Source organism: Pelophylax lessonae (genome assembly GCF_965119305.1).
Source record: "Pelophylax lessonae genome assembly, chromosome: 3".
In the NCBI taxonomy this organism is placed as follows: domain Eukaryota; kingdom Metazoa; phylum Chordata; class Amphibia; order Anura; family Ranidae; genus Pelophylax; species Pelophylax lessonae.
Genome location: NC_138770.1, coordinates 490,645,896 through 490,673,426, shown reverse-complemented (window position 1 = coordinate 490,673,426; position 27,531 = coordinate 490,645,896). Strand labels below are relative to the sequence as shown.

The following is a 27,531-nucleotide window of genomic DNA, read 5'->3' as shown; positions in this document are numbered from 1 at the left end:
GCAAACAGTTTGCTGAAGACAAGCAGACTTAGGACATGGATTAATGGAACCATGTTCTGTGGTCTGATGAGACCAAGATAAACATATTTAGTTCAGATTGTGTTAAGCGTGTGTGGTGGCAACCAGGTGAGGAGTACAAAGACAAGTGTGTCTTGTCTACAGTCAAGCATGGTGGTGGGAGTGTCGTGGTCTGGGGCTGCATGAGTGCTGCCGACACTGGGGAGCTACAGTTCATTAAGGGAACCATGAATGCCTACATGAACTGTGACATACTGAAGCAGAGCATGATCCTCTGCCTTTGGAGACTGGGCCACAGGGCAGTATTCAAATATGATAACGACCCCAAACACACCTCCAAGATGACCACTGCCTTGCTAAAGAAGCTGAGGGTAAAGGTGAAGGACTGGCCAAGCATGGCTCCAGACCTAAACCCTATCTGAACATCTGTGGGGCATCCTCAAAACGGAAGGTGGAGGAGCGCAAGGTCTCTAACATCCACCAGCTCCATGATGTCTTCATGGAAGAGTGGAAGAGGACTCCAGTGGTAACCTGTAAAGCTCTGGTGAACTCCATGCCCAAGAGGGTTAAGGCAGTGCTGGAAAATAATGATGGCCACACAAAATATTGACACTTTGGGCCTAATTTGGACATTTTCACTTAGGGGTGTACTCACTTTTGTTGCCAACAGTTTATACATTAATGGCTGTGTGTTGAGTTATTTTGATGGGACAGCAAATTTATACTGTTATACAAGCTGTACACTCACTACTTTACATTGTAGCAAAGTGTCATTTCTTCAGTGTAGTCACATGAAAAGATCTATTAAAATATTAACAAAAAAGTGAGGGGTGTACTCACTTTTGTGAAATATTGTACACGCACCAGCCACTTTATTAGCTAAATCTGTTCAATTGGTTGGTAACACAAATTGCTAATCAGCCAATCACATGGCAGCAACTCAATGCATTAAGGCATCTAGACGTTGTTAAGATGACTTGCTGAAGTTGAAACGGAGCATCAGAATGGGGAAGAAAGAAGACTTTGAATATGGCATGGTTGCTGGTGCCAGACGGGCTGGTCTACTGGGATTTTCATGCACAACCACCTCTAGGGTTTACAGAGAATGGTCCGAAAAAGAGAGGAGATAGGGGGTGAGTGCGTGCCCCCGGTGACGCTCTCCCGCCCCTGATCGTCAGTGGGGAAGCCAGTGCGGGTGCTAGGCGGCTCCGATTGCCGCCTGACACCTGCGATCTCCCCCGCTGACAGAGAAGGACGGACCGCTGATGTAAACACAGCTGTCCCTTCTTCTCCCTCGGATGATCACAGAGGCTATGTGATCCTGCTATATAGGATCACATGTCTCTGTGATGATCTCACAAGCCCAACCCCCCCACAGTTAGAATCACTCCCTTAGGCTTACATTTAACCCCTTGATCACCAATAGTATTAACCCCTTCCCTGCCAGTGTCATTATTACAGTAACAGTGCATATTTTTAGCATTGATTACTGTAGTAATGTCACTGGTATCCCCAAAAGTGTCAAAAATGTCAGTCAGGGGTTAGATCTGTCTGCCGCAATGTCGCAGTCCCACAAAAAATCGCAGATCGCCGCCATTACTTGTAAAAAAAACAATAAAAATGACATAAATCTTTCCCTTAGTTAGTAGACGCAATAACTTTTGCGCAAAGCAATCAAAATACGCTTATTGCAGTTTTTTTTTTTATCAAAAATATGTAGCAGAAAACAAATTGGCCTAAAATGTTAAAAAAAAATAGATTTTTAATTTTTTTTGGGAATGTTAATAGCAGAGTATGAAAAATATTGTTTTTTTTTTTTTTTGCAAAATTGTCGCTCTTTTGTTTATAGCACAAAAAATAAAAATCGCACAGGTGATCAAATATCACCAAAAGAAAGCTCTATTTGTGGGAAAAAAAGGATGTCAATTTTATTTTAGGTACAGCGTCGCACGACTGCGCAATTGTCCGTTAAAATAACGCAGTGCCGAATCGCAAAATAGGGCCTGTTCATTAAGGGGGAAAATCCTCCAGTCTGAAAGTGGTTAATACCAACTGAGCATCGTTTAAACACACAGCCTACCTGAGTATTGTTGCTGACCATGTCCATCACTTGATGACTACAGTATACCCATCTTCTGATGACTACTTCCAGCAGGATAATGCACCATGTCACAAAGCTCAAATCATCTCAAACTGTTTTTCTGAACACGACAGTGAGGTCACTGTACTTCAATGCCCTCCACAGTCACTAGATCTCAATCTAATAGCGTACCTTTGGGATATGGTGGAACAGGAGATTTGCATTATGGATGTGCAGCCGACAAATCTGCAGCAACTGCAGGATGCTACCATGTTAAAATCTGAGGAATGTTTCCAACACCTTGTTGAATTAATGCCACAAATAATTAAGGCAATTCTTAAGTATTATCAAGGTGTACCTAATAAAGTGGCTGGTGAGTGTAGGTCACTGGACCCCTGAAAGGCTTGTAAAGTTTTTATTAATTTCTAGGAGTAGAAAACAGACAAGAGCACATGAAAAGTGTTAAAACTTGATGGATTTATTCCAAACAATATCACACTTACATAAGGTAAGTAGTCACCAGCTTCAGTGCCATCCACAGAGCCAAGATAATAAGAAAATCTGGGTCTCCCTGTCACTAACAGTCTCTCCCAATACACCAACTATATTTAACAAATGTTAGTTTTCATCTCTCCCATCTTACATTTGAGATACGTACTTGAAATTCTCTGTGATTACAACTGAAACTCTTCAACTTGGCTGTCTATGTGAGTTCTTTATAGAAATTAATTCCCCATAATATAGGCCTTTGTGTCTTGAATCTTTTTTTTTTTTTTTTTTTTAAATGCCACTCATAACTACAATATAGACAACTTGAGGTCATTTTGGAGGGCATTAAATATTGTTTAGAAAATTACAGTTTTAACCTGTCTGTCTCTGCTGTGAGAGCCTTATGCTGCGTGTAAAGGCTGACTGCTGACAGCACACAAGAAGCTCCCTGGCCACCCCTGTGAAAGAGACCTTTCAGACCCATAGATAAAGCAGCCCTGGAAATTCCTAAAGCATACAGTGAATTTGGTTATTTGATTCAGATGTGAATGAGATATACAGTACATATCAGGATAGAATTCTTCCATATACCCCATATTACCAAACGTATTGGGACACCTGCCTTTACATGCACATGAACTTTAATGGCATCCCAGTCTTAGTTTGTAGGGTTCGATATTGAATTGGCCCACCCTGTGCATCTACAACAGCTTCAACTCTTCTGGGAAGGCTGTCCACAAGGTTTAGGAGTGTGTCTATGGGAATGTTTGACCATTCTTCCAGAAGCGCATTTATGAGGTCAGGCCAGAGATGTAGAAAGTACTAGAGACCCAGACTTGAGTAAAAGTACAAGTGCTCTATCAAAAAAGTGACTTGAGTAGAAGATGAAGTGCTCTTTAAGCACCACACTTAAGTAGAAGTACTAAAGTATTCAACGTTTTTTGTACTTAAGTATTGCAAGTCGTTTATTTTAAAATTTACTACTCAAGTACTGAAAGTAAAAGTACAAGTATTGTGTTATGTAGTTATTAAAGAAAGTAGTCAAAAGGCCAGGGCAACCCTCCTATTTTAGATCCCCCTTAGAGCAGGCCAGGGTCCCCCTCCCATTACAGATTCCCCTTAGAGTAGGCCAGGGTCCCCCTCCCATTATAGATGCCCCTTAGAGCAGGCCAGGGTCCCCCTCCCATTATAGATCCCCCTTAGAGCAGGCCAGGGACCCCCTCCTATTATAGATCCCACTTAGAGCAGGCCAGGGTCCCCCTCCCATTATAGATCCCCCTTAGAGCAGGCCAGGGTCCCCCTCCCATTATAGATCCCCCTTAGAGTAGGGCAGGCCAGGGCAGGTCCCTCCCCCTATTGAATAGATCCAATCCCCTTAGTGAGTGACTTGACTTCAAGACCGTTCTTACTTCTCCTACCTTATGTTGTCTCGAGTCCTCTAGCCTCTCTCTCCACAGTCCCCAGTCCAGTCCCCCCTGCTCAAAGAAGAATATATTCCTACCTCCATCCAGTTCTCCCGCGCTGCACAGTGCCCAGAGACAGTCTAGTAGTCTAGACTCTAGTAACTCACAGTCCCTCCCCCAGCCAGGGCCCAGAGAGATCACTCCGCAGGCAGGTGTCTCTCCTCTCTCGCCACCACCACTTCACTTGAGAGTCGAGCGGGAGGCGGGACTCGGGCTGAGCAGAGGGAGGGCAGAGGCGGCGAGGCTCTGCCCCTGAGCCATTGCATCAGGTCGGGGATTGGTCGTGACTTGTGAGTCTCAGAGACAGTGAGACTCGAGTAAAAAAAGTCAGCGGCGGGTTTAGAATGGAATGATTCATAACATTTTTAGAATTGTAACGAGTAACGATGCAGCACATAAAAAAGTATTGGAGTAAAACTCATCGAAAATATGTACTGAAGTAAAAGTGTAGGTAGGAGAAAAAAATTATACTCTAGTAAAGTATAGATACCGTCTTTTAGTACTTAAGTACAGTAGTGAAGTAGTTCTACTTCGTTACTATACATCTCTGGGTCAGGCACTGATGCTAGAAAGAAGGCCTGGCTCGCAGTCTGTGCTCTTCCCAAAGGTGTTTTATTGGGTGGAGGTGAGGACTCTGTGCAGGCCAGTCAAGTTCCTCCACCCCAACCTCGCTAATCCTTGTCTTTATGGACCTTGCTTTGTGCACTGGTCCAAATCATTTGGTGGAGGGGGTATTGTTATGAGGGGTTGTTTTTCAGGGGTTGGACTTGGCCCCTTAGTTCCAGTAAATAGAATTCTTAAAGTCGTTGTAAACTCAAATGGCCGAAACTGATTTATCCTCCATGCTTTAGCTATTTAAACAGTGCAATGTGTGTATTTTTTTATTTTTGCATTCATAAATTTTTTTTTCCTGTGCTCTGATTGATGATCACCTGTCCTTACTCTACTCTTCATCCTGATCTAAGGGAGCCAAGTGGGAGGGGCTGAGATTCTCTGCTCTCCCATGATAATACACTGTGTGAGGCATTGCAGCTTCAGAGGGAGGAGCAGCTTCAGAGAAATAGTACAGCCAATAAAAGCTGAAGGCGAGGGGTGAAAGGGAACGGGAGGGGGCAGCCAAGAAAGGAGATCGTGTTTTCACTGAACCACTAGGGAGAGAGGGAGGGGGAGATGCAAACAGACACACACACAGGGAAGAGCTGCAATGATGGAGGCACGTAAGCTGACCACGATTTCATGGCTCAACAGCCATGATAAACGTGGTAAGCTCACAGTGGGGAAGTCAGGACAAGCCAGGATCAACCAGGTACCGTAGAAGATACAAAGGGACAATTGACAAGACAAAAGCACTATGCTGTAGCTTGTGCCATAAAGGGACAGGAGCATAATTATTATTATTTTTTTTTTTTTGGGGGGAGGGGGTTTAAACCACTTTAAGGTGTCAGCATACCAAGACATTTTGGACAATTTCATGCTCCCAACTTTGTGGGAACAGTTTTGGGGAAGCCCCCTTCCTGTTCCAACATGACTGTGCAACAGTGCACAAAGTAAGGTCCATAAAGGCGAGGATGAGCGTGTTTGGGGTGGAGGAACTTCACTGGCTTGCACAGAGTCCTGGCCTCAACCTGACAGAACACCTTTGGGATGAATTAGAATTTAGACTGTGAACCAGGTCTTCTTATCCACATCAGTGCCTAACCTTACAAATGCGCTTCTGGAAGAATGGTTAAACACTCCTATAGACACACTCCTAAACCTTGTGGACAGCCTTCCTAGAAGAGTTGAAGCTGTTATAGCTGCAAATGGTGGGCCGACTCAAAATTGAACCCTACAGACTAATGCCTCGTACACACGCAACAATAATCGGCCGACCGATCGTCTGACTTTTGTCCAGAGTGGTGTTTTGTTGGTTGGAATGTGCCTAGACTGCACGCGAATTTTCTCGGCCAACAAAAATCTACTTCAGAAGTGATGTCATGTGCTGCCCAGTCTTGCTCATCAGATTTTTGTCTGCCGAAATCTGTACTGACTGACGGAAAATCGGCCATTGTGTTGACGGCCAACAAACTTTTTATAGCCTGCACACCAGATTTTTTTTTCGGCCGAAAAGTCGGAGTAGGTTGTTGGAAGCATCATACTAACAAGCCGAAAATTGGCCGATTGGACGTTGGCCGAAAATTCACGGCCAATTATCGACGCGTGTGTACGAGGCATAAGACTAGGATGCCATTAAATTTCATGTGCGTATAAAGGCAGGTCTTCCAATACTTTTGGTAGTATAGTGTATGATTGGAAAGAGAAGCATCCTGACAGTCCACATTGGATATTGAAGGAATGGAGTAGTACATCTCCGGAAGGAGTTGCATAACAGTAATAAGTGCATTTAGCTGTTCTATTTCATAGTCTGGTGAGTGTGCATTTCTACTATCGGTGGAGGCATGGCGCGGTGAAGACACTTTGTGGTGAAGGACTGGATAAAGCTTGGCTTGGATCACTATAAATGATTTTTCCCGGATGATTTAGACTTTGTTTTTTATATTTGATCTGAAAAATATATTTTAGTAACGTTTATATATGGACACCTATTATAATTTGCACGGATTTTATAGTTTTATGTTTTATTTTTTTTAGGATATAACATATATTTATGTCTATTTGCACGTGGCTTTTTATTTATACCACTAAGCGCGGACATGCATATGTTTGAGTACTGTTCAATCACTTGTTAAGAATTGCAAAGTTCAGGGATCTCTTGATACCAAGCCAAGGTCACATAGACCAAAAAAGACTGCAGCCACAGCTGCCAGAAGAAATGTTTGGGATACAAAGAAAAACCTAAAGGTAACCCCGGGAGAAATACAAGCTGCTCTGGAAAAATATGGTGTGGAAAAACCCACAGGTAACCTTTAGGAGAAATACAGGCGGCTCTTGAAAAAGAGGGTGTGGAGAGGGGTCAACAAGCCCTATAGTAACCTTTAGGAGAAATACAGGCTGCTCTTGAAAAAGAGGCTGTGGAGAGGGGTCAACAAGCCCTATAGTGAAAAGAATACTATCACAACTGTGAAGCGTGGTGGTGGCTCACTGATGTATTGGGGGTATGTTAGATCTAAAGGCACAGGGATCTCGTGAAAATTTATGGAAAGATAAATGCAACATGTTTTCAGAAAATACTGGCAGACAATTTGCATTAGTCTGCACGAAAGCTGCGCATGGGACGCTCTTGGACTTTCCAGCCTGACAATGACCATAAGCACAAGACCAAGTTGACCTTCCAGTAGTTACAGCAGAAAAAGGTGAAGTTTCTGGAGGGGCCATCACAGTATCCTGACCTTAAAATCATCAAGCCACTCTGGGAAGATCTCAAACATACAGTTCACGCTGCAACCAAATACTTTGCACAAATGGAGGCATTTTGCCAAGACAAATGGGCAGCTATACCACCTGCAAGAGTATGAGGTCTCAAACAACTATTGTAAAAGACTGCACACTGTCATTGATGCTAATGCGGGAAATACACAGTATTCAGAACTAAGTGTACGCAGACTTTTGAACAGGGGTAATTTGTTTTATGATTGTGTAATTCTGTTATGACCTACAGCTAAATGTGAATCCCATAAGAAGTAAAAGAAATGTGTTTTGCCTACTCGCTCATGTTTTCCTTAAAAAAAAAAAGGAACATACTGTATATTACTAATTCACCAAGAGTATGCAAACTTTTGAGCACAAATGTAAATTCTGTGTACTAAGTTTAGATTAAGAGCCCATTCACACTAGCGCGACTTGTGTTGCCCCAGGTCGCTTGACATAACAAAAGCAATGTTAATCAATCAGTGCCGTCTTAATTGGCACTACTGAAGTTGCTCCGACTTCAGAAAAGGGTCCTGTACTACTTTGAGGCGACCTGTGATCCGACTTGTCCCATATACTTCAATGGGAGTCGCCTCCTTATCTTAATTGAAGCGACTTGTTATCAGACTTTCCAGGAAGAAGAAAGAGATTAGCCAGGCATTTCCCACATTGCAGCCATGCCTATATGGTATATATATATATATATATATGTAATGGTATATATATTCCATTATCTCTGCTTGGTCTGTGTGAGTGGCACTGGTGGACACAGATAAGTGGCACTGGTGGACACTGATACGTGGTACTGGTGGACACTGATTCGTGGCACTGGTGGACACTGATTTGTGGCACTGATTTGTGGCACTGATACGTGGCACTGGTGGACACTGATACGTGGCACTGGTGGACACTGATAGGTGGCACTGGTGGACACTGATTCGTGGCACTGATATGTGGCACTGGTGGACACTGATATGTGGCACTGATACGTGGCACAGATACATGGCACTGGTGGACACTGATACGTGGCACTGGTGAACACTGATACGTGGCACTGATACGTGGCACTGGTGGACACTGATTCGTGGCACTGATATGTGGCACTGGTGGACACTGATACGTGGCACTGACACGTGACACTGATACGTGTCTCTGGTGGACACTGATTAGTGGCACTGATACGTGGCAGTGATACATGGCACTGATACGTGGCACTGGTGGACACTGATTCGTGGCACTGATACGTGGCACTGGTGGACACTGATACGTGGCACTGGTGGACACTGATACGTGGCACTGATACGTGGCACTGGTGGACACTGATTCGTGGCACTGGTGGACACTGATTCGTGGCACTGGTGGACACTGATTCATGGCACTGATATGTGGCACTGATACGTGGCACTGGTGGACACTGATACGTGGCACTGGTGGACACTGATTTGTGGCACTGATATGTGGCACTGATACGTGTCACTGGTGGACACTGATTCGTGGCACTGATACGTGGCACTGGTGGACACTGATTCGTGGCACTGATATGTGGCACTGGTGGACACTGATTCGTGGCACTGGTGGACACATACGTGGCACTGGTGGGCAGTGGCACTGGTGGACACTGATACGTGGCACTGGTGCGCAATGAGGAAATGAGTAAAAAAAAAACAGAAAAGGGGAATTCGGTCACAACAGATCATATTCTGATTGGCCAAACACAAAGTCGTCTGTCATATAAGTCGTGCAAAATAATTCTAAAGTCGCGGTAAAGTCACGGTAAAATCGCGGTAAAGTCGCGGTAAAAAGTCGCTCCGACATGGGGCGACTTTATGGTCATGGCAGTGTGAACCGACTCTTACAGATCATTTACTATGACTTTTCTATAGTGTAGTTAATTGTTTATTTTTATAAGTGATACTAGGCTAAACTAGTAAAATTCTTTAACATTAAGAGCCGGTTCAAATAGGGGCAACCCGACTTGCCGGGGCGACCTGTAAAGTCACGGTGCACAGCGCGCACCGTGACCTCGGAGCGACATGCACGGACTTCATATCATTGAAGTCAATGCAGGTCGCTCCAGGTCGCCCCAAAGTAGTACAGGACCCTTTTTCTAAGTCGGAGCGACTTGTGTTGCTCGTATTAGAACGGGTCCTGTGCTAATCTATGGCAGGCGACCCACGGCGACTTGTCAGGCGACCAGGTCATCTGACAAGTCGCCCCAGTGTAAACCGGCTCTAAGTTTCACAAAAAAAAAACAAAAAAAAAATGCTTGCCTGGGACCAATTCTGTTTACCTTGTACATAAATGATACAGAGGTTGGAATATATTGTTCAATTTCAATGTTTGCAGATGATACGAAGGAATGTAGAGTAATAACCACATAACAAGATATACCAACTCATACATAAAGACCTCAATAAAATAAAAAGGATGGGCAACTGCATGGCAAATGAGGTTCAATATTGATAAATGTGAAGCAATGCACTCGGGGACTAAAATTATGAATGCAAGTTACATGCATTCATTTCCAAGCTGCAGGAAGAACAGCTAGCAGACTATTAGCATGCATTAAAAAAAGGGTATTTATTCTAGAGATAAGGTTATTATTCTACTACTATACAAAACTCTAGTTCTGCCATATCTAGATTAGGGCATCGAGTTCTGATTTCCAGTCCTAAGGAGGGATGTGTTGGAACTGAAGAGAGTCCAGAAAAGGGCAACAAAGCTGGTAAGGGTACTGAAAGACCTCAGTTATGAAGAACAACTGCAAACATTTAACTTATTCTCCCTGGAGAAGAAACGCTTAAAGTGGTTCTAAAGCCAAAATGTTCCCTGCATTAAGGTAAAAAACATTTTACAGCTTTCTGTACTCCCCCATCTCCCTAAAAACACTTTAAGAGGAGATACAATTGCAATATACAAATATCCAAATGGCGATTCTAGCATAGTGAAAAAAAGTATTCAGTTTTACATCACTTAAAAAGACACATAGCAAATCAATTAAGTTGGAAGAGAAGCGGTTTAGCCAAAAACAATGCAGGGGTTCTTTACTGTTAGAGTGGTAAGAATGTGGAACTATCTTCCCCATTTGGTGATGTCAGCAGGGAGCCTTTATAGTTTCAAAACACTCTTAGATGGGCATCTTAGCAAATGCAATATAGAGGGATATTGGAAATGGTAGAGACATGAATACATACACACTCATACACCTACACAGGTTGAACTGGATGGACTGATGTCTTTATTCAACCTTGCAACTATGTATATATTGTGTGCCATCCATGCAGCCATTCATTAGTGTTATATACTCTGCAACCAAAACTTATCCTAGTGTGTATTTTAAAAAAAGATATTAACTGATGTCTTTATTCAACCTTGCAACTATGTATATATTGTGTGCCATCCATGCAGCCATTCATTGGTGTTATATACTCTGCAACCAAAACTTATCCTAGTGTGTATTTTTGATAAAGATATTAGCACACAAGCTTTTTTGGGGACACAATGAATGTTAATGGCCCCTGTATTCTGTGATACAGTGAAGAATTGGTAGACATAAATGTGACTAAAAAAAACACCATATTAATATAGCAATATCAAAATTCCAACATACAACACTAACCTTTGGCGGCAAAGGTGGTGGCACCTTGGGCTTTATGGTAGCACTAGAAAAGAAAAGCACACAAAGTAAAGAAACAAAAAAAAAAAAACACCAAAAATTATCCTCACGGCACAAGATCTGACTGCAATTCAAAACAAAGCTTTTTAGACATATACAGGCATAAAGAGGTGGTATTCAAACTCAGTGAGACCAAGGTCTGGTAAATTCTTTCAAAAAAGCTTCCAAGCTGCAACAAAAACAAAACAAAACAAAATCTATTTAAGTGTCACTCTGAAAAGCTGCAGAATGCCACCAGCATAGAGTTAAGCTGGATACACACTGTACAATTATCTTTAGATTTTTTCCTTTAGATTAACCAAAACCATATAATATGAGGTCAAACCTAAACACTTTAAGTTTGTATGCAATCAGGCAGGCCCTTGCACTACATAGTTGAAGGTAAATCTAAAGGAAATCTAACAACAAAAGTTGTATAGTGTGTATCCAGCTTTAGGCCTCATTGGTTTGGCCAACTAGGGAAGGATGCTGTAGCAATAGAAGCAAGTAACTGACTTCAATGTTTCCTAGCCTAACGATCCTGTCACTGGTAAGCAGCTGCCAGTGAAAAGATTGCAAGCAAGACATGGGTATAAAATTACAGCATAACTGTATTATATGTAAGGCAGCAGCATATTTTACTAGTAAAAGGAGTTTTAACCACTTAAAGACCAGGCTTTTTCTGGCACTTTTTGTTTACAAGTTTAAATCAGTATTTTTTTGCTAGAAAATTACTTATAACCCCCAAACAGGGAATAAAATGGCAATCGTTGTAATTTTTTAGGTCACACACGTATTTGCGCAGCAGTTTTGCAAACACAATTTTTTGGGGAAAAAATACATTTAATCAATTTATATATATAAAAAAAAAAAAAACACAATGTATACCCCAATTATTTTGTAAAATGATGTGAAAGATGATGTTACGCCGATAAATAGATACCTAACATGTCACACTTTAATATTACGCACGCTTGTGGAATGGTGACAAATTACGGTATTTAAAAATCTCCATAGGTGACCATGCTTTAAACACCTTTACAGGCGTTCCTGATGATACCTCACGTGTGTCGGGAATACTGTTTACATATGCATGACTTAGTATGTGTATTTTTTTTTTTTTTTAAATATATGACTTTCAATTATGGACTATATCCACATTATCTGCAGAGCTATCCCTGAGGAAGGAGCCAAGTGACTCCGAAACCTGTCGCATAATCCTATGAAACCTCTGCACGTAGATGCCAATACTGATACTTTGTGATCTTGTAATCGTGCAACCCTGTACCCCTTCTTTTATTGTGAACCATTTTTGATACATTTACTACCTTCTTGTATGTATTTATTTAATAAAAATACATTTTTTAACCACTTAAGCCCCGGAGGAAAGACCAGGCCCTATTTTGCGATTCAGCACTGCGTGAATTTAACGGACAATTGCACGATCGTGCGACACTGTACCCAAATGAAATTGACGTCCTTTTTTCCCCACAAACAGCTTTCTTTTGGTGGTATTTGATCACCTGTGCAATTTTTACTTTTTGCGCTATATACAAAAAAGAGCGTCAATTTTGAAAAAATAACAATATTTTTCACATTTTTTATATGAAATTCTCCAAAAAAATGTAAAAATCAAACTTTTTTAACATTTTAGACCAATTTGTTTTCTGCTACATATGTTTGGTAAAAAAAATCGCAATGGGCATATTTTGATTGGTTTGTGCAAAATATATTGCGTTTACTAACTTAGGGAAAGATTTATGTCGTTTTTATTGTTTTTTTTTTAAACTAGTAATAGCGGCGATCTCCGATTTTTTTTGCGGGACTGCGACATTGCGGCGGACAGATCGGACCCCTGACTAACATTCTCAACACTTTTTGGAGTACCAGTGACATTACTACAGTAATCAGTGCTATACATATGCACTGTTACTGTAAAAATGACACTGGCAGGGAAGGGGTTAACTTTATTAGAGATCCAGGGGTTAAGTGTGTCCCTAGGGGCGTGCTTCTAACTGTCAAGGGGTGTGGCTTTTGATGTAACCACAGAGACATACGATCCTACATAGCAGGATCATATGATCTCTGCTGTTACACCAGGGAGAATGACAGTCGGCTTTGTTTACATCAGCCGCCTGCCTTGCTCCCTCTCCAGCGGGAGATCGCGAGTGGCCGGCGGACATCAGAGTCGCCGGTCACTCGCGTGGGGGACCTCAGTGAACGAGCGGGGGAGGGAGCGTGCCTCCGGTAGCACGCGCTCGCCTCCTACAGGCTCCTGGGCGAGCGACGTAGTACTACGTCACTTTGCCCAGGAGGGGCTGACCGCTGCAGTAAATGTACTTGCGGTGGTTGGCAAGTGGTTAAAAATATGTTTACTCTCTGAGCCTTTAAAGTCCCACTGAATGGGGGGAAACCTCTTTTCTACAGCTATATAGAGATGTGGCCAAATGCAGCAGAATTAAACCTCAAATTTATCATGTACAGTAGAGTATACACTTGATCATTAAACCAGGTATTGGTACTTTTGGCAGTGTGGGCAGGTGCCAACCCATGATGGAAAAATGAATCAGCATCTCCATTAAGCTGGTTAGCAGGGGGAAGCATGAAGTGCTCTAGAATTTCCTGCTAGAGGGCTGCGCTGATAAAACACAGTGGACCAACACTAGCAGATGACATTGATCCTCAAATCATCACTGACTGTGGAAACTTCACACTGGACCTCATGCAACTTGGATTCTGTGCCTCGCCACTCTTCCTCCAGACTCTAAAGCCCCGTACACACACACAGATCGTCGTCATACAAATGTTCGTCTTTTCTCCCTGGGATGTCGGTGTCTGTTGAAAAGTGCAAAGACAGCACAAGGACAGCACAAGAATTTTGTCTGCAGACTTCAGCTGACTGCAGAAGTGATGTCATGTAATGGTTAACTTTCCCTGTGTTTTTTATTTTCTGAGCATGCCCAGTCTTGCAAATCTGCAGTTTGTCGGCCGAATTCTGTACTGACAGGCGAACAATCGTCCGTTCTGGTGTCCGCAGACAAAAATTTTCATGTTTGCAAGAAAGACTTTTGTCCGCGGATTGTGCGCAGACATCTGTCGGAGGCACCATACTAACACGCATACAATCGGCAGATCTTTCGTCCGCCGACGTTTGTATGCCGACGATCGGTACGTGTGTACGGGCCTTTAGACCCTGATTTCCAAATGAAATGCAAAATTTACTTTTATCCGAAAAGAGGGCTTTGGACCACTAAGCAACAATTCAGTCCTTTTTCTCCTCAGCCCAGGTAAGACGATTTTGACATTGTCTCTGGTTCAGGAGTGGCTAGACACAAAGAATGTGACATTTGTAGCCCATGTCCTGGATATGTCTGTGTGGTGGCTCTTGAAGCACTGACACCAGCAGTAGTCCACTCCTTGTGAATCTCACCCAAATTCTTGAATGGCCTTAGAAACATAGAAACATAGAATGTGTCGGCAGATAAGAACCATTTGGCCCATCTAGTCTGGCCAATATATCTGAATCCTACAAATAGTCCCTGGCCCTATCTTGTATGAAGGATAGCCTTATGCCTATCCCATGCATGCTTAAACTCCTTCACTGTATTTGCAGCTACCACTTCTGCAGGAAGGTTATTCCATGCATCCACTACTCTCTCAGTAAAATAATACTTCCTCATATTACTTTTAAACCTTTGCCCCTCTAATTTAAATCTGTGTCCTCTTGTGGTAGTTTTTCTTCTTTTAAATATGCTCTCCTCCTTTACCGAGTTGATTCCCTTTATGTATTTAAAAGTTTCTATCATATCCCCTCTGTCTCTTCTTTCTTCCAAGCTATACATGTTAAGGTCCTTCACATGTTAAGGTTCTTTCTTCCAAGCTATACATGTTAAGGTCCTTAGCTTTACAATCCTCTCAAGGCTGCGGTTATCCCTGTGGTTTGTGAACCTTTTTCTACCACACTTTTTTCTTCCATTAATATGCTTGGATACAGCACTCTTTGAACAACCAGCTTCTTTAGCAATGACCTTTTGTGACTTACCCTCCTTGTGGAGGGTGTCAATGACTATCTTCTGGATAACTATCAAGTCAGTAGTCTTCCCCATGATTGTGTAACCTACTGAACCAGACTGAGAGACCATGTACAGGCTCAGGAAACCTTTACAGGAGTTTTGAGTTAATTAGCTGATTAGAGCGTGACACCATGAATCTACAATATTGAACTTTTTCACAATATTCAAATTTTCTGAGATACTGAATTGAGGCTTTCGCTAGCTGTAGGCCATAATCATCAAAATTAAAAGAAAGACATGCATGAAATATATCACTCTGTGTATAATGAATCTATATAATACATTAATTTCACTTTTTAAATTTAATTACTGAAACAAATTATCTTTTTGATGATATTCATATTTTTTAAAATGCACCTGTATATAAGACACTATATACTCTAAAAAAAAAACTAGCAAACAGCTTTGTTTAATTTTACAGTTGGCTACTACCATTTCCCCCAGAGATAGGGCCAACACTATAGGTTTGTGTGTAGATTTTCCCCTCATTACCTCTTCTATAGGCATCAGCATGGAATAATAACATGTTCAATGGATGAACGCTACATGCATATCTGACTGCCATCTAATGCCTATGACTAGCTACCCCCACCCCCAAACTTAAAAAAAAACCATGGTGCATGCTGAGCTATTTAAACAAAAGGCACACGTAAAACAACTGATTTCCTTGTGTACTTGAATTTACTTTAATTACTCTTCTGGGTACTTAGAGGCACCAAAGACATAGCCAGAGCCTCACTGCTGTCACCTGCGAAGGCTTATTGACCAGTGCCTTCCAGAAAGATATTGAATGTAAGGAAAACAAACAGCACTTTTCTAAAAAAACCTCAGGAGGAAAGTCTCTTTCTCCAACAAATGAGACATTGAGATGAGGTGCAGACATCATGGGTGGGGCAGCACAGAATAAGGAAGAAGCAGCTGGCCACAACTGATAAACATTTTTTTTAACCACTTCCATACCGCGTTATTGAAAAATGACAGTGGCAGGAAGTGCTCCTCGATCCGGGCTGACGTCATATGAGGGGTGGCCCGCTCTCGCCGCTACTGTGCGCCGATCAGGGATGAGGCTCGTCCCTCGGACTGAGACCATCCCCAATCAAGGTAAGCAGCCAATGAAATTGGCTGTTTACCACGTGATCGGCTGTGTCAATCACAGTGGATCACGTGAGCGGCTCCAGCGTGAGCCGATCGTTCTCTCCTCAATGCGCGCCCCCCGGGGGCGCACAGCGCGGCGATTGGGGACGAGGCTCGTCCCTCGGACAGAGCCCATCACCGATCTAGGTAAAGAGCCAATGAAATTGGCTTTTTACCACATGACCGGCTGTCAATCACAGCCGGTCACAGAATGTCAACAGAGAACATGGTAACTAGCTGTCACCGTGTTCTCCTCACACACTGATCCTGTGTGAGGAGGAGATTGTGGTAACAGCTAGTTACCGATTACAGTGCACCCCAAAACACACTGATTGCCCCCCCCCCCCAATAAAGAGGACCTATCACTAGCCCATGAAAGTACCTGTCACTAGCCCATCAAAGAAACTGTCACTATCCCACCAAAGTACTCGAGTACCTGTCACCAGCCCATCAGAGTACCCGAGTACCTGTCACCAGCCCATCAGGTACTCTGGTGACAGGTACTCGGATACTCTGATGGGCTAGTGACAGGTACTCGGGTACTCTGACGACAGGTACTTGGGTACTCTGATGACAGGTACTTGGGTACTCTGATGACAGGTACTCGGGTACCTGTCATCGGAGTAACCAAGTACCTGTCATCGGAGTACCCGAGTAACTGTCATCAGAGTACCCCAGTACCTATCATCGGAGTACCCGAGTACCTGTCATTGAAGTACCCAAGTACCTGTCAGCAGGGCTCTGATATGCTTTTCCAGTGCCAGCAGCACTCATGCAGCCCCAGACCACAACACTCCCACCTCCATGCTTGACAGTAGGCAAGACACACTTGTCTTTGTACTCCTCAACTGGTTGCTGCACACATGCTTGCCACCATCTGAACCAAAGAAGTTTCTAATCAGATCACAGGACATGTTCCAGTAATCCATGTCCTTAGTCTGCTTGTCTTCAGCAATCTGTTTGCGGGCTTTCTTGTGCATCATCTTTAGAAGAGGCTTCCTTCTGGGATGACAGCCACGCAGACCAATTTGATGCAGTGTGAAGCGCGTATGATCTGGGCGCTGACAGGCTTACCCCCCCCCCCCCACACCCATTCAACTGCTGCAGCAATTTCCCAAAGACAACCTCTGGATATGATGCTGAGCATGTGCAACTTCTTTGGTCGACCATAGCAAAGGCCTGTTCTGATTGGAACCTGTCCTGTTAAACCGCTGTATGGTCTTGGCAACCTGCTGCAGCTCAGTTTCAGGGTCTTGGCAATCTTTTTATAGCCTAGGCCATCTTTATGTAGAGCAACAATTCTATTTTTTTTCAGATCCTTGGAGAGTTCTTTGCCACGAGGTGCCATTTTGAACTTCCAGTGACCAGTATGAGTGAGAGCGATAACACCAAATGTAACACACCTGCTCCCCATTCACACCTGAGACCTTGTAACACTAGCGAGTCACATGACAGAGAGGGAAAATGGCTAATTGGGCCCAATTTGGACATTTTCACTTAGGGGTGTACTCACTTTTGTTGCCAGCGGTTTAGACATTAATAGCTGTGTGTTGAGTTATTTTGAGGGGACAGCAAATTTACACTGTTATACAAGCTGTACACTCACTATTTTGCATTGTAGCAAAGTGCCATTTCTTCAGTGTTGTCACATGAAAAGATATAATAAAATATTCACAAAAATGTGAGGGGTGTACTCACTTTTGTTAGATACTGTAATTGTTCAAATATGTCTGGGAATCTCTTCCGATAGGCCAGCAAACATTGCTGTTTTTGTGACACTGGGGATGTTCTGTCCCGTTACTGAGTGAATCAAATTAAATATCCTTATCTAGAAGCATCACACCTTCGGACAGGACCACCAGACATGAAACATATCGCTTTCTTGTTCACATCCCCAAAAACATAGGGGTGAGGTACCAGGGTAGATTCTTGCTAGCTTTGTTGGGACCAAGTACCAATGCGATATCACTTTATAATTGGCCTCCACCAGGGAAGTGTTAAGTATGACCTTGTCAGGTGTATTGGGGTGATTAGATTAAATAATAGAAAAAAATGGATTTAAAAAGCCATGTATATTCCATCTTATGCATATAAGATTCTGAAAAGTGCAGCTTCCATCTTGTTTGGAGGTGAAGGAAAGTTCATATGTACTTGTTAAACAAAATTTCTCTTACAATAGGGTCTTATAATTTCAGCAGATATTTCTGTTCTCTTTTGTCATAAATAAATGGAAAACTGACGTTCTTTTAGATAAGACTCAGTCAGCCTGACGGGGTCTCTTTAATTGTCTGTATTTTTAAAGATGAACAATAGGTTCATTTAGACTATATTTTTTAGAGGGTTGTTAGATACTAACTACCCTCCTATTTTTTTAGAGGGTTGTTAGATACTAACTACCCTCCTATTTTTCAGTGGTCACTTCATCCCTCTGACTCAAACAGGTCGCTTAAAGCGGACACATTTTGAAAAATCGCCAATGACGGTGATACCAAGGAGGATCAAACCCTAATGACGTAATGCAGTCAAGAGGTTAAAGGTTGTATACGGTAACCAAGAAGGAATGCTCAATGTCAGGTAGTTTTATTGCCTCCAATAAATTGCATTGATGCCCCATAGGGGGAGATATTATATTTTTTCCTCCCAAGTAGTAGGTAAATTTTAACAAAATATTGTATCACTGTACAATTGTTCAATGCGTAGTATCCATGGCGATAAATACATCCCCAAGTTAATAAGCCCCAGAAGTCAGTCGCTCCTAGGAAAGGTCGCATATTAGTCTCACCATCCATGGTGATTATATAAAAGGCTGATCACATGGTGGACTAAAGGAGAACTCTGAGGAAGCTTAGGGTACCAACATCGCATTGAAAGGTCAATTGATAAGAATGTATATTCATATTATATGTTTCATCCAATAGGAAGAGATTAACCTTCCATGCCAGGTTGTTGATTGGTACAGACGATGATGTTTGCCAAAAACACAGCGATCGGATGGGTCATCTCATTCCTTGGAGCCCAGCTCAGGATGGAACCCCTCATTGAATCGGGTCCTTCTTCAGGAATCATGCTGCGAGATGCCTTGAATTCTTGTTGACGGAGAGGAAGATTTGTTTCAACGATCTTTGTGCATTTGATCCAAGGAAATCCATTAAGAGGAATCGCACTACCTCCTGTTTTCAATTGACGGAGATGTGAGAATGGTGCATTGCACACGTGAGCAAACCTCAGTCTAGGTGTAAGACACTCTAGACCAGGGATCCCCAAACTACGGCCCTCCAGCTGTTGCGGAACTACACATCCCATGAGGCATTGTAAAACTCTGACATTCACAGATATGACTAGGCATGGTGGGAATTGTAGTTCCTGAACAACTGGAGGGCCACAGTTTAAAGACCCCTGCTCTAGACCATGCTGAAACCATTCATTATTCAACCAACATCCAAGGTTGAACATCCAAACAGATTTCTCGGATTCCTGATTGCCAACATTGTTTTACTGCGATTTAAATGGTAGTTGCTAATACCATCGCAGCAGTTAATTTCTGTCTCCATCAAGACTTTACAAGCTGAAGTTGGAGATTTCAAGGAAAAATCGGATTTTTTTAAGATCTTACCGTAAAATCCTTTTCTCTTAGCTCATTGACAGACATAGTCTTCTTGATTCACAAGAACTGGGTTATGTTGTCTCCGCAGGAGTAGGACTAGGCAGAAAAGAAAAAACGTTCTGGCTCCACCCTAGGGGCAGTCCCAGAGGGTATATCCTCCCTCTCTCTGCTACAAGGCATCAGTTCTGTCACAAAGCAGAAACAGAGAATTTAACCCAACCCAACTCAATGATAGAGGGGCGGGTACTACGTCTGTCAATGAGCTAAGAGAAAAGGATTTTAAGGTAAGATCTTACAAAAATCCGATTTTCTCTGTCGCTCATTGACAGACGTAGTCTTCTTGATTCACAAGAACTGGGACATCCAGAAGCAGTGCCACAAACGAGGGGTGGGATTGAGAGAAATCAAAATCCAATCTAGAAGGCCCAACCGGTGCCAAACTAGAAGTTTTAAAGGCTCATTATAAACAAAGAATGAGACTCAAATAAAAATTCCAACGGAAAAAAACCCTCGAGGTAGACCACTGGTCTCCTCAAATGGCGGCCTGCAAAACCTTGCGGCCAAACGAGGCATCAGACGATGCCATTACATCAACTTTATAATGTTTTGTAAAGGTATGCACCGACGACCAGGTAGCCGCCTTGCACACCTGGACCACTGACGCCTGATGGCGAAAGGCCCATGACGCACTAAGTGCCCGAGTGGAGTGCGCCTTATCAGGGAACGGGGGCTCCCGACCCTTAATAGAATAAGCCTGTACCACCGTCTGCCTGATCCATTTGGAAATAGTCGTGGCAGATGCAGGCAACCCCTTTTTGGGTCCATCCGGGATCACAAAAAGTGAATCCGTCTTGCGAAACGAGTCTGTCGTTTTCAAGTATACCCTGATCGCCCGGACCACATCCAAGGAGTGTAAAGCAAACTCCCGAGGATGACTGGGCTTAGGACACAGGGAAGGTAATACAATTTCTTCATTCAGATGAAATTCTGAAACCACTTTTGGTAGGAAGGATGGATTCGGACGAAGAACCACCTTATCTCTATGAACCACCAGATATGGGGAACGACAAGATAATGCGGCCAGTTCTGACACCCTGCGTGCAGAAGTGATAGCCACCAAGAAGGCCACCTTCTGGGACAACGTAGGTAGAGGAATCTCCCTAATATCTTCAAAGGGAGGTTTCTGAAGAACCGACAATACTAAATTAAGATCCCAGGGTGGTAACGGATCGCGCACTGGCGGAGCCAGATGTCGCACCCCCTGGATGAAATTCCGCACCAAGGAATGAGTAGCCAAAGGCTTCTGAAAGAAGATAGCTAATGCTTAGACCTGACCCTTGATAGTACTCAAGGCCAGTTTCTGCTCAACCCCTTGTTGCAGAAAAGCTAATATTCGACTAACCGAATAAGACCGTGGACGGAACCCCAGAGGTTCACACCATGCAATGTAGGACTTCCATGTGCGATGATAAATCTTTCTGGAAGTCGCTTTCCTTGCTTTAACTAGAGTAGGAATAACTGAAGCTGACAATCCCTTGTCCTTCAGCACCTGGGTCTCAATAGCCAGGCCGTTAAAGCCAGCGATCGTAAAGCAGGATGGAAGATCGGTCCCTGAGACAGTAGGTCCTCCCTGAGAGGAAGTCTCCACGGGACGTCCGCCACCAGTCTGACCAAGTCGGCGTACCACGCTCGGCGAGGCCAGTCCGGAGCTACCAGGATTACTGGAATTCCTTCCTCCTCTATCCTGCGAAGAAGTCTTGGCAGTAACCCGAGAGGAGGGAAGGCATACATTAGCTGGTATTGCCCCCACGGGGCGATCAGTGCGTCTGCGGTCTCTGCTAGAGGATCGCGGGAGCGAGCCACGAATCTCTGTACTTTCCTGTTGAATCGTGATGCCAACAGATCCACATCCGGGGTGCCCCAACGTAGGCACAACTGGTGGAAGACTTCTGGATGGAGGGACCATTCCCCCTGATCCAGAGTCTGACGGCTGAGATAATCTGCCTGCCAATTTTCCACACCCGGAATGAACACCGCAGAGATCGCTGGAACAAATCGTTCCGCCCAGCGAAGAATGCAAGCCACTTCCTTGGCCGCTCGGACACTCTTGGTGCCCCCCTGGTGATTGACATAAGCCACGGCCGTGGCGTTGTCCGACTGGATCCGAACCGGGCTGCCCTGGAGTTGCTTGGTCCAGTGAATCAGACAAAGTCTGATCGCTCTCAGTTCCAATACATTTATCGGCAACCTGGATTCTTCCGGGGACCAAAGTCCCTGGACAGATAACTGACCGAGAATTCCTCCCCATCCGGATAGACTGGCATCCGTGGTCACTATCGTCCAATATATTGGCAGAAATGACTTTCCCTGGCTGAGCATCGGAGACCGAAGCCACCAGACCAGAGACTCTCTGGTCTGTTTGCTCAATCGGATCCGATTGTCCAGGGATTCCGGATTCCGATTCAATCTGAGAAGAATCTCTTGCTGAAGAATTCGGGTATGGGACTGGGCAAATGGGACTGCTTCGAAGGAAGCCACCATCAACCCCAGAACCCTCATGCAAGTTCGAAGAGAAGACCAGCTGTTGGATAGTAACAACTGGACTGCTGATTGAATCTTCCGGAGTTTCCCTACCGGAAGGAAAACTCTTGTCCTGACTGTGTCTAGAATTAGACCCAGATATTCGAGCCTCTGGGTGGGAACCAGAAATGACTTTTGCTGGTTCACCAGCCACCCGAATTCCTGTAAAGAAATTATAGTAATTTCTATGTTTTGTAGCAGGGTCTGAGGAGACTCTGCATGAAGCAGGAGATCGTCTAGGTAACCTAGAATCGATATGCCTCTTTGGCGCAGTAGTGCCAGCATTGGGGCCAACACCTTCGTGAAGACCCGAGGAGCCGTGGCGAGACCGAAAGGTAACGCCACAAACTGATAGTGGTTCTCTTCTACGGAAAAGCGTAGAAACCGCTGATGTCCTGCGAAAATGGGAATGTGAAGATAGGCGTCCTTGATGTCTATGGACGCTAGGACATCCCCTGGATGCAAGAAGGCTGCTACTGTGCGAATGGATTCCATCTTGAATTTTCTTATATTGAGAAAGGAATTGAGTGCCCTTAAGTCCAGAATTGGACGCACTTTGCCCTCTTTCCTGGGTATTGTAAATAGGTTTGAATAAAACCCCTGAAAACGTTCTGTCCAAGGAACGTGGACTACCACTCCTTGTTGTAGTAAATCCGTGACTGCTCTCCGCAGATCTTCTAGACGATCCGGGGATAGTCGGATATTGGAAGGGAAGAATCGCGCCGGTGGGAGAGATCGAAACTCGATCTTGTACCCTGACCTTATGACTTCGCAAACCCACTTGTCCGGGATTCTGGAAAGCCATGGATCCGGGAACCGTCGAAGACGTCCCCCCACCCCAGTTATGGGTGGGGGCGCACCTTCAGGCTTTGGACGATTTATCTTCAGGTCTGGAGGGGGCGGGCTTTTGCTTGCCCGACCAATGTCCCCTGAAGCCTCCTGAAGGAGCTTTGGAGGACTTAATTTTTTGACTCGCGGGACGAAAAAACTTTTTGTGAGCAGAGAAAGAAGGCCCTCGTCTTTGACGAGGTCCTTTACCTTTAACATTTTGCGGTAAAAGGTTTCCTCCCGTGAGATCCTTAATGATCTCATCTAAGTTGGCTCCAAATAGACGCTCTCCTAAAAAGGGGATATTAGCCAATGCTTTTTTGGAACCTTGGTCGGCTAACCAACCTTTTAGCCACAGTGTACGCCTGAGAACCACTGCTGAAACTGATGCTCGCGCCAATAATGGAGTGGCGTCTAACGCCGCATCACACACAAACTGTAACCCCTGTATCATTTGTTCTAACAAATCTGATACCGCCTGAGGGACTTCTTCTAAGTCCCGGCGCAACCACTTGGTCCATTCAGTTACAGTCTGCGAAACCAGTCCAATAGCAATTATTGGTCTGAAAGCTGATCCAATCAAGGAAAACATGGTGCGAGACATAGCTTCTATCTTGCGATCCACTGGATCTTTAAAAGACGGAGCGTCTTCTAAAGGAATAACCGTGGCTTTATTCAATCTAGCAATTGGTGAATCCACCACAGGTGGTTCTGTCCATTTCTTAATGAGGGTTTCCTCAAACGGATAACGCCTGTTAATGCGTTTAGAAATAGCAGAAGTGCGTTTTGGCAGACTCCATTCTTCTTTGATTGGATTGCCAAAACATTTGGGCAATGGAAAAACCTTTGCTACTTTGACGAAAAAATGGGGGAAAAAGAAATGGGACTTTAAATGAGGCGTTTAAGTGATAAAATTGGGGAAATTTTATTGTATAATGGATAATTTAGTTATAATACATGTAATTATAAACAATTACAGAGTTTATGAAGAAACAACATGATATACAGTATACAATTTATATTGCAAACGTAAATACATAAAAATAGGATCACACAGGATCTCTGAGCATAATAATGTCAATATAAAAACTGTTTGTTTGTCAATTCATAGAAAAAAATGAGATAGGATAAAGTAACTGAGTTATTCGTAGGCTCGACGCGTTTCTTGGACCTCCGTCCATTCATCAGGAGCATTGGGTACAGGAAAAGTGTCTAAAAGAGGGGAAATAAATTTATGCATTGTTGCACCAGAACAGCAAAAGGATAAAAAGGGTACCAAAGAAAAAATGTACAAAAAACATTTACCTTAAATGTCTCAAAAAATCTATTTGGACACAAAGTGTAGCCCCAAATGGGAGAGAATAGTGAAGGCATCGCAGGCATGGTCTCCCCCGGGGCTGAGGTGCAGATAATACCAGGCGCAACGGGGATAAACACTGTCCGGGTAGTAGACGGAGCTCCTGAGTGATATACCTAATGGTGGCAGTGAGTGCTCCCTTGGACCAAGAAATTTTCTAAAATACATAAGAATACATAAAAAGTATTGGATATGGTTCAGTTATTAATTCTATATACGGATACATCAACTGGTCCGAAAAGAGAGTGCTCACCAAGTGTAGAAAAAATTCCTGTGGGTGATATGAATGAGATAGAGAGGAAGAAAAAACATGAGGGAATTGAAATTAGAGTGTTGAAAAGATAGAGATGACCATCCAGGTCTTGCAAGTGATAGTGCAAGTGCATCAGTAAACCAAGTGAACTGAAACCAAGTGAAAAGGTGAAAAAAAGATAGAAAAGGGTAAGAAAACATACCGTGAGTGAAGAAAGTACAGGGAAGGTAGTCCCCATATAACGTGGGATAAAAAACAGGAGAGCCGAATAGGTCCCGGGCGGGTGCCCCCGACGCGCAGGCAAGTCTGCACCAACGCCATGTATGCCGCCAAATATAGACGGAAATCCGCCCACCCACCTCCGGTAAGGAACCGGAAGTGGGTGGGGTCAGACCGTCCGAGGCGTGGATGACAAGAAAGTGGAAGCTGTCACGGAAGTGCGACATGGATATGTCGTCATATCCCGGGCAACTTTACATGACGCCGATGGGCAGTGGGAAACCCCACCCCCGGCATGGATGCAAATGCAGAGGCAGGACGGAGGGGGAGCCCCAACCGCCCATCGCAGCCCCGATATGGTAGACATCCCCAATGCAACACTAAAACTCTCTCGCGGGTCATGTAGGTAGTACCTACTAGATTAGGGGAGTACATATTGGCAAGATAGAACCTAGAAATTATAAAAATATTTTACAGTAGGGCATTGTTCAGGTGCAACATGGCCATTGACCTAAATTTAAGCATAAGGGAGTGGCAGAGCATGAGAACCGGGGTGTGTTATCTACCCAATATCAAAACAGAAAAACAGATTATGGTCTGCCACACCTTGCATTCTTAAAAAACCTCCATCCCTAATATGTCGAAAAAATGGGGGAAAAAGAAATGGGACTTTAAATGAGGCGTTTAAGTGATAAAATTGGGGAAATTTTATTGTATAATGGATAATTTAGTTATAATACATGTAATTATAAACAATTACAGAGTTTATGAAGAAACAACATGATATACAGTATACAATTTATATTGCAAACGTAAATACATAAAAATAGGATCACACAGGATCTCTGAGCATAATAATGTCAATATAAAAACTGTTTGTTTGTCAATTCATAGAAAAAAATGAGATAGGATAAAGTAACTGAGTTATTCGTAGGCTCGACGCGTTTCTTGGACCTCCGTCCATTCATCAGGAGCATTGGGTACAGGAAAAGTGTCTAAAAGAGGGGAAATAAATTTATGCATTGTTGCACCAGAACAGCAAAAGGATAAAAAGGGTACCAAAGAAAAAATGTACAAAAAACATTTACCTTAAATGTCTCAAAAAATCTATTTGGACACAAAGTGTAGCCCCAAATGGGAGAGAATAGTGAAGGCATCGCAGGCATGGTCTCCCCCGGGGCTGAGGTGCAGATAATACCAGGCGCAACGGGGATAAACACTGTCCGGGTAGTAGACGGAGCTCCTGAGTGATATACCTAATGGTGGCAGTGAGTGCTCCCTTGGACCAAGAAATTTTCTAAAATACATAAGAATACATAAAAAGTATTGGATATGGTTCAGTTATTAATTCTATATACGGATACATCAACTGGTCCGAAAAGAGAGTGCTCACCAAGTGTAGAAAAAATTCCTGTGGGTGATATGAATGAGATAGAGAGGAAGAAAAAACATGAGGGAATTGAAATTAGAGTGTTGAAAAGATAGAGATGACCATCCAGGTCTTGCAAGTGATAGTGCAAGTGCATCAGTAAACCAAGTGAACTGAAACCAAGTGAAAAGGTGAAAAAAAGATAGAAAAGGGTAAGAAAACATACCGTGAGTGAAGAAAGTACAGGGAAGGTAGTCCCCATATAACGTGGGATAAAAAACAGGAGAGCCGAATAGGTCCCGGGCGGGTGCCCCCGACGCGCAGGCAAGTCTGCACCAACGCCATGTATGCCGCCAAATATAGACGGAAATCCGCCCACCCACCTCCGGTATGGAACCGGAAGTGGGTGGGGTCAGACCGTCCGAGGCGTGGATGACAAGAAAGTGGAAGCTGTCACGGAAGTGCGACATGGATATGTCGTCATATCCCGGGCAACTTTACATGACGCCGATGGGCAGTGGGAAACCCCACCCCCGGCATGGATGCAAATGCAGAGGCAGGACGGAGGGGGAGCCCCAACCGCCCATCGCAGCCCCGATATGGTAGACATCCCCAATGCAACACTAAAACTCTCTCGCGGGTCATGTAGGTAGTACCTACTAGATTAGGGGAGTACATATTGGCAAGATAGAACCTAGAAATTATAAAAATATTTTACAGTAGGGCATTGTTCAGGTGCAACATGGCCATTGACCTAAATTTAAGCATAAGGGAGTGGCAGAGCATGAGAACCGGGGTGTGTTATCCACCCAATATCAAAACAGAAAAACAGATTATGGTCTGCCACACCTTGCATTCTTAAAAAACCTCCATCCCTAATATGTCGAAAAAATGGGGGAAAAAGAAATGGGACTTTAAATGAGGCGTTTAAGTGATAAAATTGGGGAAATTTTATTGTATAATGGATAATTTAGTTATAATACATGTAATTATAAACAATTACAGAGTTTATGAAGAAACAACATGATATACAGTATACAATTTATATTGCAAACGTAAAT

General features: G+C 43.5%; 1 protein-coding gene across 6 annotated transcripts in view; it reads right to left on the bottom strand.

The window, feature by feature from the left end:
- MAP4K3 (mitogen-activated protein kinase kinase kinase kinase 3) overlaps nt 1-27,531 on the bottom strand; it is an 883,599-nt gene that overhangs the window by 256,689 nt on the left and 599,379 nt on the right. For all 6 annotated transcript variants that reach the window (XM_082251934.1, XM_082251933.1, XM_082251935.1 and 3 more), the window contains one exon: nt 11,018-11,060. In XM_082251934.1, the coding sequence (XP_082108060.1) occupies nt 11,018-11,060 (43 nt within the window). The remainder of the gene's footprint in view (nt 1-11,017; nt 11,061-27,531) is intronic.